Source organism: Hoplias malabaricus, chromosome 7 (assembly GCF_029633855.1).
Source record: "Hoplias malabaricus isolate fHopMal1 chromosome 7, fHopMal1.hap1, whole genome shotgun sequence".
Lineage (NCBI taxonomy): Eukaryota > Metazoa > Chordata > Actinopteri > Characiformes > Erythrinidae > Hoplias > Hoplias malabaricus.
The window spans coordinates 10,670,346-10,688,334 of NC_089806.1; the positions used below are offsets into that span (position 1 = coordinate 10,670,346).

Consider the following 17,989-nt stretch of genomic DNA (forward strand, 5'->3'; position numbering starts at 1 on the left):
TGGGAGGAAACCCACACAGACACAGGGAGAACACACCACACTCCTCACAGACAGTCACCCGGAGGAAACCCACGCAGACACAGGGAGAACAGAGAGCTGTGTGACTGCGACACTAACCTGCTGCGCCACTGTGCCGCCCATCAGAACATCTTGATGTGTGCATCAGAAAGTCATTCTGTTTGAAGGATGTCCGACTACAGAAATGTGCTGTGAGTATAAGGCTCTAAAACACCTAGAACTTTCTGACGTGCAGCAGAAATAAAATCCTTCAAGAAGAGGACAAGGCTGCTGTAATACTATCGTAAATGCTATGTTTTAATCAAATACGCCTATAATGTATTCCCTTGTATGGCATTATTCACGGCAGTAGGAGCTGATATATCTGCACATGCTGTAGGCAGTAATATAGTTTATGACCTAAAAGGACCTTACTGTGAACTCTAGACTATTTGCATGTTATCATTTTAAACACCCCTCACAAGCTGCTCCTGATAAAAATGTTTATTGCACACTGGGATCGGACACATGTAACATGTTAAACAATACAATAAAAAAACAATAACCTTACAAAATTAGCTTGATAAACATTAGTGTTTTGCTAAAATATATTTTGCATGAGCACAAGATGATGTAAGAACTCTGGCAGAGGATAGAAATGTCATATTTTGAAGCCAAGGCATGCACTGCTATGGTTTTAAGGAAATATGCACCACATTTTGAACAGTGGATGTATAATCATGAGTTACACATGTCCACATGCACCTTTGCTTTAGAAACTCGCTTCCTGGTCATTTCAACTTTTTGCAAAGTGCAGCTGCTTCATTGTAAATAGACTGTCAGCTGAGATTTTGTCAGAATTTGTAGCTTTCTCTTTCATCTGTGTGTGAAAGAGAGAGTGAGTGAGGGAGAGAGAAAACAAACATCGGTTTCAAATGTAATTCAGATCTTAGTGGTCATGTATTGAAACTTGTAGCATTTGTATTTAAGCTTAGGTCTGTAGCTGAACACATGCTTTTGGAGTCATTTTTCAGCCGTAGTGTAAACTCTGTAAAAACCAGATCCTCTGGATGTCTTCAGAAAGCCCAGGTTCCATCTTCAAATGACTAATTTCCATTGCTTCGATGAGAAAATCACAGGGTTTGGTGGTGTTTGTGTTAAACCCTGAATACAGACAGCAAAAAGCTTGTGTGCAAATGAATAAGAATAAAAACGACAGAAAATGGCATGAAAAAGAATCATTAAAAAGCTGGAATGACAAAGGAATGTGGTGTGCTTCTTGAAGCTGCTTCGTGATTGAAGAAATAATTCTGTCTCCAGATGAGAAAGAGCAGGTCAGTTTGGGGAACACATCTGTGCATTAGTCAGTTTCTTTAGGAGGCTGGGATTCCTCCACCAATCGGGGGAGTCGACAGAGGAGGCAGAAGAAGAGACTTTAGTTTGACTGACATCGCGGCGATCTCTGGGTCCTGAGATTCATACATTTTCACCAGTCGGGCAAATTTTAAAACACCTAGAAAACAAATAACATGTTAAGGTTGATAGGGCGATAAATTCATACTACGACCTATAAATGAATACTATCTATGCATTTCGCCTGAAACAAAACGTCTTAAATCAAGAGCTGAATCAACACGCTGCCTTCGCTAGACGTTGAAACACTGTTGGAACTATTTGATTACATTCATCCACATAAACAGTGGGGTCAGGGTGTGATGTTGGGTGATTAGTTTCGGTAAAACAAACACTACACCAAATCATCCCATATGTTTAGAGTCATCAATTAATTAATAAAACAACAACAAAAATAGCTGCTCTGCTCTACAGCTCAACGCTGTGTGGTTTATACTCCTCTAGCCCACACCTGGAGCTGACTGTTCTGATCTTAAGTGCATGTGCAGCCACTCCAGAGTTTCCCCATTCTATTAATCAGATTATACACACTGTAAACACCTGTATCGGATAGACACATCTTAAAGGCTAAGCACCAGCTCTATGAAAGTGTCAAACAAATAAATACAGTGGGATTTGAGTTCCTAACTTGTGTTTATTGAGAGTCAGAAAACATGTTATATCTTACTAATTCAAGGAATAAGGTTTAAAAGGCCGTTGCCCCCCCCCCCCCCCCAGCGGTGTTCGGAAACTCTAATAGGCGTCTTGCCTGTGACGTAGATGGTGGACAACACTCTAGAAGCTGCACTTAATTTAATGCAAAATGATGAAAAGGTGTGTTGTTTTTGGCTGCAATCATTCAATGTACAGTGAGACATCTGTGAACAAATGGCCCAAAGATCCCAAAATATCCAGAAAATGGACTAAATTTGTCAACTTTAAACGGGCACTTTGGAAAGGACCATCCGCTCACTCCGTTATCTGTAGCTCATTTCACTGGCGCTTTTCCAACAATATGGACATGTAAGGACACCAACGAAAGGTGTTCAAGAGCCTCTGTAACATGGAGGTAAACAGGGTAAGGACACTCACTTCGCCTGTTTTAGTTGGTGTTAGTTAACGTTAGCTTGACTCGCTAAACTCGGTGGCTCAGATTATACTCGGCTACGTAGCTGCATTACGGAGGTGTATAGTGTCGGATGAATTTACAAGAATAACGGTACCTCTACATTTGAGTTTAGCTTATTGCTAGGCTATTGTCATGAATAATGTTGGTTATTTAGCTAGATACTGTCATAACAGTCAGTCATAACGGTGTTTTACCGCGGCGTTGTTCAGCTGTTGTCCACCAGTGACGTCACGGTCGCGTTCAAGAATTTCCGTAGCGAGCTCGGGTTTTTCCGTCAATTTAATAAAATTGTCAGTTTTAAAGCAAATTAAGCTGCTATTTTCATTTTAATTCATATTTATATCTGTCAGTAACTAAAATAATGTGAAATATTCATGGAGGTTCCTTTAAGTGGTCCTTATCCTTTAAAATCACTCATTAAAGAGCTGTCTGGGTACTTTTCAGTATGTGCAGCTGCCAGTAAAGTGTGTCCCGTACCTTCTCCTTCATTGTTGAAGCCATACCCCTTGATCACCTCCTGCTGAATCTGAGTAGCGACTGGAAGGACGAGCTGTAGCATTTTTCCCATGTCATTACAGGCGCTTTCTCTGGCCTCCTCCATCCTCGCAGCATTCTCAGGGACAGAGAAAGCCTGGATGACTTCACTCAGGACCACTGAGGAACAAAGAAACCCAGAAACTCCAGTTAAACCTACATTTGCAAGGAGCTAAACAAACACATTAAAATGAAACATGCATGGGAATTGGTCTGACATCAAAGGTTTGGTGTTTAATTTTACACAAATGTATCCCAGAAACAAAAGAAAGGTAGGTGTCTGTATAATCAACATTTCATCATGTTCTACTCTTCTAGGAAGGCTTTACACTAGATGTTATGCAACAGTTCGGTGGATGGAACTCAACCGCAAGAACATTACTGAGGTCAGAAACTAATGGATATCCCTCCAACTCATCCCAAGCTACTGGATGGATTTCCATTACTACAGAGAACACAGTTCCACCGCTCTGCAGACCAACGCTGAAAGGTTTATACCCCTGTAGCTGATGCTTGTGACTTTAAGCTCATGTGCAGTTGCCCCAGAGTGCCCCATAGTTTTGATCTGTTCTTTTCTATGGGGATTATAGATATAAATAGTGTCCAAATTGAGGGCCCTTTAAAGTAACTGAATTTACTTATTAAAAGAGCTGTCTACAAAGATTTGGCCATGCAGTGTAAGTGTATTAAAGATGACTAATGAAGCTGGTTCTCTCACCTCTGGCCTGCTCTATGGTGAGTGTGGGCTGCTGGGCCGGAGCTGATGCCATTTCAGAAAAACAGCCTCTGAAATCTGAAGCTGAAAACCAACCAGCGCTGATTAAATATAATTAACCACAGTAAATACACAAACACGCCACTGAAGAACTAAAGTACCCAGTTAATGGACAATAACTTAAAGTTGTAACCTTTTACGTATATAACCAATAAACGTATATAATAACGGAATATGTCGCTATGGTTAGGGTTGTACTCGATGTTTCCAAATGTAGGAACGAGAACGCGCATCACCCGCGCTCTAATAACCTCATGTGTCCTATGTAGGGCACCTAGCTAAGAACAAGGGTCTTCTAAATCGATAGCGACCGAAGAAAATAGCTAAATATATATATACTGATTCCGCAGGATGTCAAAAACCACTGGGGGATTCCCAGGACTGTAAGTGGCTGCCCTTATTTTCAGGTGGTATACAACGACGGGTGTTGATATATGAATTACATTCAGTTTTAACAAAATTTCCTTAATCTGTTGTGCTGGTATATTATTTATAAGGGGTAAAACATGTTTAATACAAAATTAGGAGTTTACTTATGTTAATTACTAACTAATATTGTTGGTTTTAAGTGTATAAATACCTAATTTATCGTAACAGTTTTCAGTTTTCCAGAAGCACTTGAATGTTAAGGTCATCCTGTATTAGTAGACGGTACTCAGCTGCAAGTGTCTATATTAGACACGACTAGCGAGTGTACAGGGCACATGTAAGCAAATTGACATGCAGCCCGTCAGTGTTGACTCTATACAGGGCCGACCGGCTCTGGGTCTTCCTGGATTATCCGCAGCCCGTCAATACTCCACATAAAGCGAATATTATGAGTTAATGTTGTGTATTTGTTTGTGTACTTACAGTAAAGCGCTGCTGGCTGTAACAAAGCCGAACCGAAGACACTACAGTAAACACACAGAGGTGCTCACTGAGTCTGACCGTGTGTAACAAGAAAAAAGAAAATACAGGAACTATAGCCACCAGAGGGCCGTTCCGGCTCTTTTTATTGAGTCGAATAATAGACTCGGATCACCAGTAAGAGTCGATTCTTTCGACACCATCGAAACCGACACAAAGTAGTAATTGGGAACGACTTAATAATTCATGGGATCAACTTAAATGGTTGTTAATAAGACGTATCTGTTTAATACATCGGAGCAATTTAATAAAACTTGGGAATGAGTTACTAATTCAAATGATAATACGGCATGGAAAGAGGTTATATTAAAATTAAATAAACTCAGCTGATATCATGCCGTTTTATGTTATACGGAAGCGTTTTCATAAAATGTTTTATGTTTTAAAAGTCGTCCCCACCCATTAAGGTTTAATTTCTTGTTAAAAAAAAACACCACCAGCAAATAGTTTGTCAGTGTTTGTAAATGTCAGTGTTATCCAACTACATAAATGACTCTTTAATAGGTTCTGTGTTCAATTAAAGATCCGACTCAAAGTATCGACTCGTTCGCGAACGACACATCAGCACTGTTGCCGTTCTGGAAGTTGTTTACTGGGCTTTAATCAGTTCCTTTCGAGTTTAAACCTTTTAAATATGTGAATATGGAGCAGAAGCTGACGGAGTTCAGAGCCCGGAGGAGAGCTGAGACTGAAGCGAAGAAAAATAAAGAGATGGAGAACACAGAGAGCCCGAAGATCCAGACTGAGAAATCAGACACATCAGATTCCCCAACAGAGAGCCAGAAACTACAGAGAGAAGAGATACTGAAAGAAAAGGTAGTTCTGGCCCTTTACAAAACCACGGGGTCACTGCAGTATTAGTGTTTTTTATTTAATGCTTTAAAAGTTTGATTTTACTTTAAAGAACAGGACTCCTGCTGATAAATAAATAAATCTAAAACATTTACCTATAATTTGTTGAGATGGAGAAACAGTGTCGGAGAAAGTTCTGTTGTAAACTGGTTCATTCCAGAGAAGCCTGTGGACAAATTTCTTTCCAGTGTTGGTGATTAGAACCATTTGTCTTTATGTCTACGACAAAACTAAAGCATTTTACATACTACAGCCTTCTCACCTCAACAACACTGAACTGCCTGGGTCTTAGACATTGTTGATAAAATAGTAATGCATTTGAAGTCATTAATTCATTCATTCATTATCTGTAACCCTTATCCAGTTCAGGGTCGCAGTGGGTCCAGAGCCTACCTGGAATCATTGGGCGCAAGGCGGGAATACACCCTGGAGGGGGCGCCAGTCCTTCACAGGGCAACACAGACACACACATTCACTCACACCTACGGACACTTTTGAGTCGCCAATCCACCTACCAACGTGTGTTTTTGAACTGTGGGAGGAAACCGGAGCACCCGGAGGAAACCCATGTAGACACAGAGAGAACACACCAAACCCCTCACAGACAGTCACCCGGAGGAAACCCATGTAGACACAATGAGAACACACCAAACCCCTCACAGACAGTCACCCGGAGGAAACCCACACAGACACAGGGAGAACACACCACACTCCTCACACACAGTCACCTGGAGGGAACCCACGCAAACACAGGGAGAACACACCAAACCCCTCACAGACAGTCACCCGGAGGGAACCCACGCAAACACAGGGAGAACACACCACACTCCTCACAGACAGCCACCTGGAGGAAACCCACGCAGACTCAGGGAGAACACACCACACTCCTCACAGACAGTCACCCAGAGGAAACACACGCAGACACAAGGAGAACACACCAAACTCCTCACAGACAGTCACCCGGAGCGGGAATCGAACACACAACCTCCAGGCCCCTGGAGCCGTGTGACTGCAACACTACACTCACACCTATGGACACTTTTGAGTAGCCAACTACTAACACATGTTTTTGGACTGTGGGAGGAAACTCATACAGACACAGGGAGAACAAACCAAACTCCTTACAGACCCCAACCTCGAACCCACAACCTCCAGGTTCCTGGAGCTGTGTGACAGCAACACTACCTGTTTCACCACAATGCCGCCATAATATATCATTTTTACAAGTTTGTAAACACCTGCTCTAACATTTTTTGTGAAATGATGGGCACTGAAAAGGAGTTTGTCTCCCATTTAACTTCAGTTACAGCTTCTGCTGTTCTGGGAAAGCTTTATACAATATTAAAACATGTCTATGAGAATTTGACGGTATGGTATTCAGCCATAAGAACATCAGTGAGATGAGTTACGGATGTTTAGTTGGATGGTTAGTTGTGGATGACCCTTGGCATGGACCATGAATGACTTGCCATGGTGGCTTATATAAAGCTGCTCCAGAGCATCTCATTTTGCCTGTTCTGTGGAAATGTGAGCACAGTTCAATGTCTGGGACATTTTATCTCATTATAAGGGATGTCTACAAATTTCACACTGTATTTAGACAATTTCAGAATTGACACAATCAAAAAAGAAAAACATCCAGGTGATAGTGGTTCTTTATAAACGCTTATAAAGTAATAGAAGGGATTTATTTGATTTTTAAACCTTCAGTATCTCTTAATAGTTTCATGTATCTCTGTACTTTTCTCTCTTCCAGAAGAGCTCTGACTGGCTGTTGGACAGTGCTCTGGGCCAGTGGCTTGGCGTTCAGCGTTTGGCGTTCACTAATCTGACACTGCTGAAGGTGCTGCTGTGGCTGGTGTTCCTTGGTCTTTTCTCTGAGCTAGATTTTGGGTTGCCGTTCTTCCTCTTGTCTTTGTTTTACTGGCTTTACGAGGGTCTGCGGAGTCCCACTGCGAGGAAACCCGGAGAGCTCAGCGCTTACTCTGTGTTTAATCCTGACTGCCAGCCCATTCTGGGAACTTTAACAGCTGAACAACTGGAGGGAGAGATGGGGTACAGACCCATGGTCAACAGAGTGAGGACATGACGAACTACAGCAACCTGGTTAAAACACTGCTGCAGAAATAGTGGATATTGTCGGCATCAGCCAGCTTTACATTTCTGCTCATTTTCTGTGCATGTCTCCCTCTGGAAAGGTGGAAACTGATGAAATAAAAGAGTAATATTAAGTGATTTTTATATTGCCTTAAGAGCATGTGGGGGTGCAGTTTAGATTTTACACGTTTATCTAAACAATAAATGTATTTTTAAAAAATTCCACACTATTTTAAACATAGAGAAAGTGATTACACATGGTTTGTCTATTAAAACATTCAGAATAGTCATCTTAGGAACCAGGTGTGTGAGAAGCTTAATACCTCTAATATTTACTCATGACGGATACGTTGTTTTAAAGGATATTCTCTAAAGGGTTTGTCCTGAAACTATTTTAAAAACGCATGGGCGTTCAGGCACCTTATGAATAAACAGTAAAGAAAGAAAACATCATGTTAATTATTTTGCTACATCACATTTAATCTGGTAATGTAAAACGGACAACGTGTTGGTTGAGGAAAGGAAATTGAATATTTGTTGTAAACAAAGATGCCTTGTTCCTGTCATCAACAGTGTGAGGAAATTTGATTTTGTAAGTCTCTGTTTTCAAAAATCTCACGAAATCATGAATGATTTTGTTTATATCTCAGCAGTTGAATGGTGTGAAGATAGAAAAAAGGGGTTGATTACTCTTTTAACTCATGCATAACGTGTTATATAATTAGATTCCCACAATAAAAGGTTTAACTAATCAACATTGACTATAATCACTACCACGTGCCAATTTTCTTTGTCTAATTAGAGTATAAATCGGATTGGGGTATTTTTTCTAATGCTTGACTAAACTTTGAGTTGGACACATGCACATGTCAGTGCTGAACGCTGGCCTGTGACTTCTGGCTAATGACGCACAGGAGCTTTAATTATTGATCATTTATACATTTTTGATTAACAGTTTTCCTCTGTTTATTTTGTGAAATGTAATGAACACATTAAAAAAGGAACCAAACAAATTATAGGCTTACACACTGCCGTTCACTGAATATCACAGAGCAGTGCAACACCACGTAAGATCCAGTGGTCAGGTGGCTGTACTGTACGCAAGACGATCCCTGTGATGTAGGTGAGATCAGTACGTCTCGGTTTCTTGTAGATGGGGCATATGTAAAACGTAGGATCCTTAGGGGCAATGGAGTTGATTGCAAACATGTGCACCACTGGAAGAGGGGTGAACAGCACTTTGGGTGTGGACTCAGTGAGACGACAATTCCGGCGATCCCAGCCAGCCCCATCCAGATAAAGGCCATAAACATACACTCCCTCCTACATAGGGTGGAAGATATAAAATCACACTTAATATTATGGTCTAAAGAGGAAGCAGTAACATTGGGTCAGTGATTTAGTTCCTGCACAGTTATGACATTGCTATATATGACACATGCATTACTGTTAACATGATATCAGCCTATGCAAATCAGGTTGCTCTGATTTGTTAATCAAACAGGACACCTGCAGACAAACTGGCCGTGCACAAATGTGAGCTTAATTCATTGTTTGGAATTCTCTTGGAATAGTAGTAAATGTCTATGTATTATCAGTGGCATTTCTGACTAGACCAAAACCAATGCCTGGCCTTTTCTGTGTGTACTTGTAAATGGAAAAGAATGAAAAAAAGATCATATTATTTATGACTACACATGCAACAGTGTGTGTACAGGCTACAAAATATTGGTTAAAATGATCAGCTTTAAAATCAATATTGAGTTGAGGAATTGTCTGTAACCGCTGCTTATCCAATTCATGATCGTGGTGGGTCCAGAGCCTCTCCAGAATCACTAGGCACAAGGCAGGAACATGCCCTGGAGGGGGCGGCAGTCCTTCACAGGGTGACACACACTCACACATTCACACCTAGGGACACTTTGGAGTAGCCAATCCACCTACCAATGTGTGTTTTTTTACCATGGGAAGAAACCCATGCGGACACATGGAGAACACACCAAACTCCTCACAGACAGTCACCTGGAGTGGGGTTCAAACGCACAACCCCAGGACCCTGGAGCTGTGTGACAGTGACACTAATTGTTGCGCCACCATCCTGCACAATACCGAAGCAATAATAACTAAAAAAAAGAGCATTTTTAAAAATATAAAATTAATGTATTGTTGTCCAATACAATACTGGAATGTCTATCTGTGTGTGAACTTACAGCTGGTTGGTCACTGATCTCTTCTTTAGTTTGCTTCAGCACCTCATTGTGTAGAGTGACTGTATCCAGTGCCCAACCTTTGTGTGCCCTTGTCACCTCTTGCCTCATAGCTGTCAGGAAACCTGCAACATACAGTGCCCAGGAGATACAAAGTTATATTTATATATTTGTTTTATTTTTACTAGCTCTTGGTATTTCATCAGTTTTTGAGATATATTATTATGAAGCCTATTTCAAAATTCAAGAAAAGTCCAATTTCTTATAGCAACATGAAAACGTCTTTTTTAAGTAAAAAAAAAAACAGCTTACCTTGGGGATTGAAAAAGCCAGTCATCCAGAATGCTTTGGGTCTGCCCTCAAAGACCCAGCTGTGAAATTGAATATTCCTTTCCAACATCTCAGTGAACCAAAATCCTAAGGTAGAAGACTCCCAAGACAACTTTTTCCAAAGTTTGGGTACACGAGCATTAAACATGTTGTCGAGAACATCCCTGAGGTTCTAAAAGAAACAAAAACACATTTTAAATGACTGCAAAATGTATTTAAATAATATATATATATATATATATATATATACACACACATACATATACATACATATATATATATATATATATATATATATATATATATGTATGCAACTAAATATATATATATATACATATATATGTAGCAACTAAATATCTGTTCTTGGTTTGGAAGCAGTGCATTTGTAACTATTTCATGTAACAACCTTCTCTGATGGGAATGTTGTATAACATTAAGTTTGAACATGTCGTACGGTTAAAAGGCAGGAATTTACTGCAATTGAAAAGAACAAAATAAAATAAGAGAAAAAACAATGACCTTAAAATTTCTTACCTCACTCATAATAATTGTGCCTTCGATGGCCAATTTAAGGTCATACAAGCTCCTGCGCACTATGTCAATAACTCTCTGCATGCGGTCAACCTCTTGACGCAGGAATATGTTCATGGAGTTCAAAGCACTCATTTTAAAGAGTCTAGCTTTCACCTGTTAAAGTACAAAACGTCACACAATTATAACTTTGAATTTTGTATGTAGATTTACCTTCCTTTGATAAATTTGATATGTGGCTCTACTTTCAATCTGGCACTTACGACTGCGTCGTAAACGTCGTAACGCGAACTTCGTGTTTGGTGTGCGTGGCGGAAGAAAACACGGTTACGCGGCTCGGGACCGAGGAGGATAGGTGTTAGGATAGGATAAGTGCTTACAGTATGTTATTTGCGTACAGTATGTACGCATGTTCCGACTTACACCGAAAATCGGTTTACGACGCGACATAGGAACGGATCAACGTCGTAAGTCGAGGACCCCCTGTATTTGGCAAAAGTTAGTCATGTAAATGTGTTGCACCACAAGTTTCTTGTCTAGAGCTACTATTACATGCTAGCAAATCAGAACCGGATTAGGTAAGAAATTTCAGGTTCAAAATTTCTAAATTTTATTTCTGAAAATGTGAGGTTTGAATCAAATATATAAATGAAGGTTTTAACTGTCTCAAATTATTAGAATTTAAAAAGAGACATATTCTGTGTATATGGTAGTGTTACATACCTCGTGGGGTACATAATTGGGAGGTAACTTGTCCAGCATATCCTGAGCGAGACGATACACTATGGATTCTCGAGTTTCTCCAGCACCTCCACCACTTTCCTTAGGCTGAATATTGGTAATGGTATCCAGAACTTCAGCAGACGTGTTAGACTGATACCTGTCAACGTGAAAAAAAAAAAAATTAATAATAAATAAAAAAATAATTAATAATAAAAAAAAAATATATATATATATACATATATCAGAGAGCATAAAATTATTGCTCATAATTGATAATTTATAGTGCAGTGTTTTTTGACCTACTCTGTGGTGTCAGTTTTGCTTCCTTATAACATAAGTGAATGAATATAGAGATATGCAGATGTGCTTTGACAGAAACTTACGTTATGTCAGCATTAGGATGCAACCCAAACACTTGAGGAGTGTCTATGGTTGGCAGGGTCTGAATGTACTCTAAGTACTGCTCAACTGATTTGCACTCAGGAATATTGTACCCAGTGTAGAAGCAGAATGAAGGATCAAACATCATGTCATTAAACCACACCTGTTGAACAGAGGCAAAGTTTAATACAGATCATTTTTTAAAAGAATTCTTAAACATTTTTCAAAGGCAGCAAACAAAGGGCAACCATACTCGTGTAAAACAGTTAAGAAGTCGCTTATCATAGTCATCTGTGACTCTCCCTCCATACTGAACCTCTCCCAGCATGTAACGTACTGTCACCCATGACACTCCCTAAAGAACAAGGATAAACAAGTCATCATGAAAATAGCAGACACTAACATGAATGGCTTGTTAAAACCTACTTCAGACCTTTTTAGGGCTGCATTCATCCAAGTGGTTCTGAATGAACTGCACGCTTGCTGTGAAATCTGCTGAATTAAATTCATACGGAATATTCCAACCCAAGGGTCCAAATTTGCGACGTTCCTGTAAAATAACACATTAAAATGTCTATGTGCATCGTTTTGAAAAAGATCCAAAATGTCTAAGCCAAGACACCATTACCTGCACAACAGTGTGCAGAAAGGCAACAGTGTAAAGCAAGGGCTTCCACATGGGCAAATTGCTAATGTCCAACTGATCTTGAGAAATCCCAACAAAGGTACGCTTTAGTCCAGCCCTTACCCCTTGGGGAGGATCGTTAGTAAACTTAATGGAAGACTGTAAAAACAAACACACACACATACAGACATACAAAAAAAACATGCATATTTTAATCGTTAAACAAATAAAATACCAAGACACATGGTAAGAGACAGAAGTGCGCAGAACCTGTAACAGGGTGATGGAAAAATGAGAGTGGGGCTCAGTGGTGATCCAAACTCGGAAGCTATCATGCATTGTCTCCACTGTGTTCACTGTTTCCAGTAGTTCATCCATGAATCCAAGTCCAAGATGGCAGTTCTGTAGCAGGACCCAGCCACCCTGTATAGTAGCAGTGATAAAATCATATTTCAGATGTTGTTAAATGCTATGTACATCTTAATTTGGTTCATAAGCACATGTTCTTACCTGTGCAATTGACATCTGCAACAATTTCCTTGCATGTACGTCTTGGCCCTGTCCCATGGATATGGCTCTGCATTCTAATGAAAAAATGAAGGTAGAGATGTAAAGAAATGGGGTGTCATATTAGAAGGAAGATAATAACATAATTATAAATGTAAGTAATTACTGAATTTCCCCATAACATGTCTTTAAAAGGCTTTTTTAACACTTGATAGCTCCATTAGGATGCTGGGAATGCTGGACAGAATTATATGCTCATTTAAATATTACTACCACAAACAAACAGCTGGGGGTTTATGTTTCTATGCTGTTTTTGTTACCCCAACTGCAGGTTTAATATATCACCCAATTTTATTACTACATAAATATTTTAGGATTTTACATCAATATAATTCCTAAGAATTGAAAATGTTATACCAATCGTGACAGTGATGTGTATAATACCAAGATTTCTTGTTTCGATCACCTAGTCTGAGCTTCTTTGCTAATGCCTCTATTTGGATAGTTGGATCAGAACCCATGGACAGGAAGCAGATCAGAGGTGTCCGTGGATCGCTTTCCTCCCAAGTTGCCTCCAAGTTCAGAATAACTGGCTCAGCAAACCTCATGCCCATTGAATCGCCTACATATTTCCTGGCCTGAGAGAGTGTGCGATCTGGACACCAGGATCTGTGGTGTGGCAGTGTCATTGGACTTAAAAACACAAACTACTTTACGCAGACAATGTTATGCACATACATGCTACTACAGAACACCACACAAAACTGTTTAGACTGAAAGTTGTCATAGTTCAAGTACCTTATAAGCAGCAATTTGTGAAAGACATCCAGTGAGTTATTATAGCCATCTGGTATCACCCCGTTCTCCGGTGCATCCATATCAAACCATAATTTCCAGCCCTTGTCATTGCCGGACACCTTGTGAGGCACAAAAAATAATTGAGAATTAAATGTATCTTATGAATCTAACAGAAACCGTATAGTGGTGGTTCAATGTGAGACGTTCATTAGAACTTCAAAACAAATGCAAAGTTATTGACCTGGTTCAGGATCTCAGAGAAGTTCGGCAGTTTACTCAGTTCAACAAGGTTGAGCCACGTCATATCCAGAATCCAGCGAAAAGGTTTAGAAGGGCAAGCTTTCAGATCCAGGGCAGCACCACCTTGAAACAGCGAATAAATAAACAATGGCAATGAGATTATTCACAGAACATTTTTTGCATCGTTGCCCTTAACTAAAATTCTGACTGCACCTTTGATGAGAACCTGAAACTCGTTATGCTTGATTCTGCCCTTCTGGAGGTCAATCTTGAGAGCCAAGAGTAAAGTAAAGATGAACTTGTGATTTTCATACAGCCCTCTAACTGTGTATCTGAACACCTCATAAGTCAAGTAGTCAATGAATTTCTCAATGCGCTTCTGAGTCAAAGGTGATTTTTCTGACCTTATCACACAGAAACAAGAAGAAGTTTGAGAATGAGAAAAAAAAATTGAGAATGGTAAACAAAATAAATTTAAATATATATTGTCTCAGTAGTACCTTTCTATGGACAGATCAAAGATTTTGAGGAATTGAGCCAGGGAAGTCTGGTACATGATGTTGACCATGCTCATTTCTGTGATGAGGAAGTAAAGGATGCTGCCACGGGAAGCAGCTGGTCTATACTGTTCCTGAGCAACGATGATCTTTGCCTCCGTTTCAGCTGCCACACGCAGATTTTCACTCACCTCTACAGCTGTTTGCTTTGTGACGCTCAAGATCCCAATCATAGACTCATCATCTACCAGAGATCCTAAATACATACATAAGAATAATGCAAAATTATGCTAGTTCATCTGTAGAAATATTGAGCAAGCAGATTTATAGAGATAATTGAGCACTATGTTATATAGATATTGATATATGTTAAAGGAATAACTAATCAATCGCCTTAGATACTACTTTATAGATACCACGTCATCTGGTTGATTTAAAGTACCTTTCGTTGTGCTGAGTTTGTAAAGCAGATTATCCTCCAGTTCTTTCATCTTCCTCTTGTTTGCTGTGACATCTTCCATTAACTTCAGTCTCTCAGCTTCCAGTTCCTTTTATGACAACATTGAACATACTGTGGGGTCATATAACTGCTTAATTGTATTAGGATAACACAAGTAACCATTTTAAGTAAATAACTAACGTATTTCTCAGTGAGAATGACTCTTCCTAGCAGCTGGTTCTCCAGACCCTTCATCGTCACTGTGAAGTCAATGATTGATATCTTGGCACTGACTTCTGGTGTGTAGGCTGGGTTTGGCAGCTTTGTAGTGATATACAGCTGAAACCCATCCAGGATGTCTGTCTCTTTATCGCCAACTTTCACCTGCCATATGTATTATACCTTCATCTATTAATTTCCATGTAATGGAAATGCACAGCACAGCATCTAAAGCATCTCCTGGCAATTCTGAATTTCACACTATATGGGTAATGTGATAAAACACATTTCTGGCTATATTTTCACCTTGTATGTAGACCCTGACTTGATAAAGTTTTTTTCTAGCACATTGTCCAGGGCTGGGTCGAGCTCCTCCTGTACATCTTCAATAAGCAGGGGACGACCCAGGGACAAACTGTCTTCCAGGTGTGTTCTGAAGAATTTATGATTGAGAGATGTAACCTTGAAAATTGAAACAAAAAATTTAATAGTGATATACACACATCATATCATAACTGTAGGTAATACACATCTAAAAAATTCTAAGAAATTTCATATTGACTGTCTGACTGTCCACATGGAAATTAAAATGACTATTTTTTATAATCTACATAAAACTTTTTTTTCCTATTTTTTTGTGTAAGTGCACCTATCTGTATAGCACATCTAACCTGAAGTTCATTAGCTTTTTCTTTGTTTTTAATCCAAATCTTCCCCTGAGTCTGTGGATCAATGAGCAGAGGGAATCGAGTAGACTTTGTGACAATAATGCCATTTTGCACTGAGAGATCATCTCCTGGAAGACCCTGAAGATTCCATTCACTTATCTGACAGACAGATGGAAATTTTAACATTGGATGCAAAGATTCTGAAATATAAAGTGACTAACAGATACAATTCAGTACAAGTGTTCCAGAATTTAGAGTTCCAAAAAACCCCTAGAATTTCAAAATTAAAAAGTGGATCTTTTTAAAAATGTGCATACTGTAGGCAGGTCCACCAGCATTGAGATTAGGTTCAGGTTTTCAGAGAAGGGAATTTTCCTCCTGCAAAGCTCTGCTTCCCAAATGTCTTTCAGTAACATACTGCGGAAAGTCTGGTTAAAAGGGCCGCAGTAAGACAAGAAGCCTGTGAGTAGCAAAACATCTCCAACAAGCCTTTTGAAAAGATAAAACAAAAACATTTGAACATCTGTCAGTTATAAAACATGAGAGCTAAATGCATCCTTTCAGCATTTAATGTGGTTATTCAAGGTCACCTACCTGTTTATTTGTGATTTCAACTCTTTGCTCTGCTCAGTCCAGCGTATTTTTTCTCCACTCAGCCCATCAATCAGAGCTGAGGCTGCCTGCATTTTATTCTTGCACATTTGTGCATCATCCAACAAAGCCTAAAAAACAAAATAAATCATCTACCTCTGTTTTGGTTAAAAAAAGTTTCATATGTCAAAAGCACATTTTACATCTACTTAAGCTGTGATGTGAAAAGACAAGATATGGGAAATGTAAACAACACAAGTAAATTACTTTGGAATAAAAGTCTTAAAATAAACTGGTGAATTATTCAAAACAAAATGTGAAACTCTAATTTAGAATTCAGTACTTATCAATACTCTATAAGAATTTATTTTTCTTGAAGAACATTGCAGAATCTAGTACAAAATTAGATATTAAATCACAGAACTGGTCTTTTAGGTACAAGATTTAAATAGACCTGTTTCTCCTTCATGGCTGCATCAAATTTAGCCTGTACTTTGTCCAACTCTGCCTGCTTTTCATCCAGCTGAGCCTGGGCCTTAGCTAGTTCTGCATTAGCTACAGCCAGCCTACCCTCCTGAACAATTAGATTAGCCTTGACAGAAGAAACAATAGTTACATTTTACTTTATATTTTAAATGTATTAACCATTTTAAACATTTTATCCTCTGAATGTGTGAAAACATGGGAATTCTTTGTTTACTGCACTGTCAGTGATATTTAGGCAGGATGATGGCCTTTCGCTAGCTTCCAGAATTCAGAACCCTTTAGCGGGGGGAAAAGCATTTTCCTACAAAGCCCCTCAGCTCTGAAACAATCATCCAGTTAAAGTTCAGGAGCAGATACAGTCGCTATTGTTAAGTCTAGGCTCAAAAACACTTATTCAGTTCAGCTTTTGGCAACTAATCTCTTCCTCGAGATTTAGGTTGTTGTTTCAGGAACTCAGGGACATGGGGAATCATGGTAAACTGGAACTGGACGGATGCTGGTGTTTCAGGATGATCCCATGTCTGTGTTCCTTCTGGTTCTCTCCTTCCAGTCAGCCTGTTACAGTCAGACCTGCTAGATTCACCAGCCTATATAAATATTTACATATGCTTTCTATGCACTCAAATGAATTAATTCCATCTTTTTACTCCTTTCTGAGAAAATGATGGCCCCCTGATAAAAGTGTCTGCTGGGTTCTTCTGTGTTTAACTGATTGTAGTCAAAATTACTAAGTAAATTTCACATCTTCAACTTTGTGCCATTATTTACAATACCATTCGCCATATGTGTTTCATGAGATCATACCTTTAGAGGCAGGACTTCCTTATTAATTCCAAAGAAGATGGCCATAGCCTGTGTCCAGGACAGTAGACCAGCCACGTTTCCACACACTTTCTTGGCATTTTCCAGTTTGTAGTCTTCCATCTGAAAGTATGGCTGCAACAGTTCAACCATCTCTTCATTTATAGTGTCCTTTGGAAACTGCTGAAGTGAAGTCATGAATCCACTGGCACTCATGAGCTTGAAGGTAAGAGACACCAAAATTTTCAATACAGAATAAAA

The 17,989-nt window shown here is 39.4% G+C and overlaps 3 protein-coding genes across 8 annotated transcripts in view; 1 reads left to right on the forward strand and 2 right to left on the reverse strand.

The window, feature by feature from the left end:
* Window positions 1-219: 219 nt before the first annotated feature.
* On the reverse strand, window positions 220-4,800 carry grcc10 (gene rich cluster, C10 gene). The gene is made up of 4 exons (XM_066677398.1): window positions 4,680-4,800; window positions 3,771-3,851; window positions 2,996-3,172; window positions 220-1,510 (listed from the first exon to the last, which is right to left on the reverse strand). Exons 2-4 carry the CDS (start codon window positions 3,820-3,822, stop codon window positions 1,371-1,373), a joined length of 369 nt encoding a protein of 122 aa, XP_066533495.1. The 5' UTR covers window positions 3,823-3,851; window positions 4,680-4,800; the 3' UTR covers window positions 220-1,370.
* Window positions 4,801-5,268: 468 nt separating this feature from the next.
* On the forward strand, window positions 5,269-8,255 carry saysd1 (SAYSVFN motif domain containing 1). The gene is made up of 2 exons (XM_066676149.1): window positions 5,269-5,552; window positions 7,345-8,255. The coding sequence occupies exons 1-2, from the start codon at window positions 5,379-5,381 to the stop codon at window positions 7,675-7,677; spliced, it is 507 nt and encodes a 168-aa protein (XP_066532246.1). The 5' UTR covers window positions 5,269-5,378; the 3' UTR covers window positions 7,678-8,255.
* Window positions 7,511-17,989, reverse strand: part of LOC136701551 (dynein axonemal heavy chain 8-like) — a 58,515-nt gene continuing 48,036 nt past the window's right edge. For 4 of the 6 annotated variants that reach the window (XM_066676140.1, XM_066676144.1, XM_066676145.1 and 1 more), the window contains 24 exons: window positions 17,732-17,947; window positions 16,896-17,033; window positions 16,445-16,572; window positions 16,168-16,339; window positions 15,854-16,009; window positions 15,489-15,644; window positions 15,165-15,347; window positions 14,967-15,072; window positions 14,528-14,780; window positions 14,241-14,431; window positions 14,029-14,150; window positions 13,788-13,906; window positions 13,456-13,658; window positions 12,993-13,066; window positions 12,753-12,905; window positions 12,486-12,641; window positions 12,291-12,407; window positions 12,111-12,212; window positions 11,860-12,020; window positions 11,477-11,633; window positions 10,757-10,909; window positions 10,205-10,394; window positions 9,896-10,017; window positions 8,709-9,008 (listed from right to left, as the gene is read on the reverse strand). In XM_066676140.1, coding sequence (XP_066532237.1) covers window positions 8,721-9,008; window positions 9,896-10,017; window positions 10,205-10,394; window positions 10,757-10,909; window positions 11,477-11,633; window positions 11,860-12,020; window positions 12,111-12,212; window positions 12,291-12,407; window positions 12,486-12,641; window positions 12,753-12,905; window positions 12,993-13,066; window positions 13,456-13,658; window positions 13,788-13,906; window positions 14,029-14,150; window positions 14,241-14,431; window positions 14,528-14,780; window positions 14,967-15,072; window positions 15,165-15,347; window positions 15,489-15,644; window positions 15,854-16,009; window positions 16,168-16,339; window positions 16,445-16,572; window positions 16,896-17,033; window positions 17,732-17,947 — 3,816 coding nt within the window. In that variant the 3' untranslated portion in view covers window positions 8,709-8,720. Of the gene's footprint in view, window positions 7,627-7,660; window positions 7,794-8,708; window positions 9,009-9,895; window positions 10,018-10,204; window positions 10,395-10,756; window positions 10,910-11,476; window positions 11,634-11,859; window positions 12,021-12,110; window positions 12,213-12,290; window positions 12,408-12,485; window positions 12,642-12,752; window positions 12,906-12,992; window positions 13,067-13,455; window positions 13,659-13,787; window positions 13,907-14,028; window positions 14,151-14,240; window positions 14,432-14,527; window positions 14,781-14,966; window positions 15,073-15,164; window positions 15,348-15,488; window positions 15,645-15,853; window positions 16,010-16,167; window positions 16,340-16,444; window positions 16,573-16,895; window positions 17,034-17,731; window positions 17,948-17,989 lie in introns of those variants that run through there. The other 2 variants (XM_066676141.1, XM_066676143.1) reach the window with 2 other exon arrangements.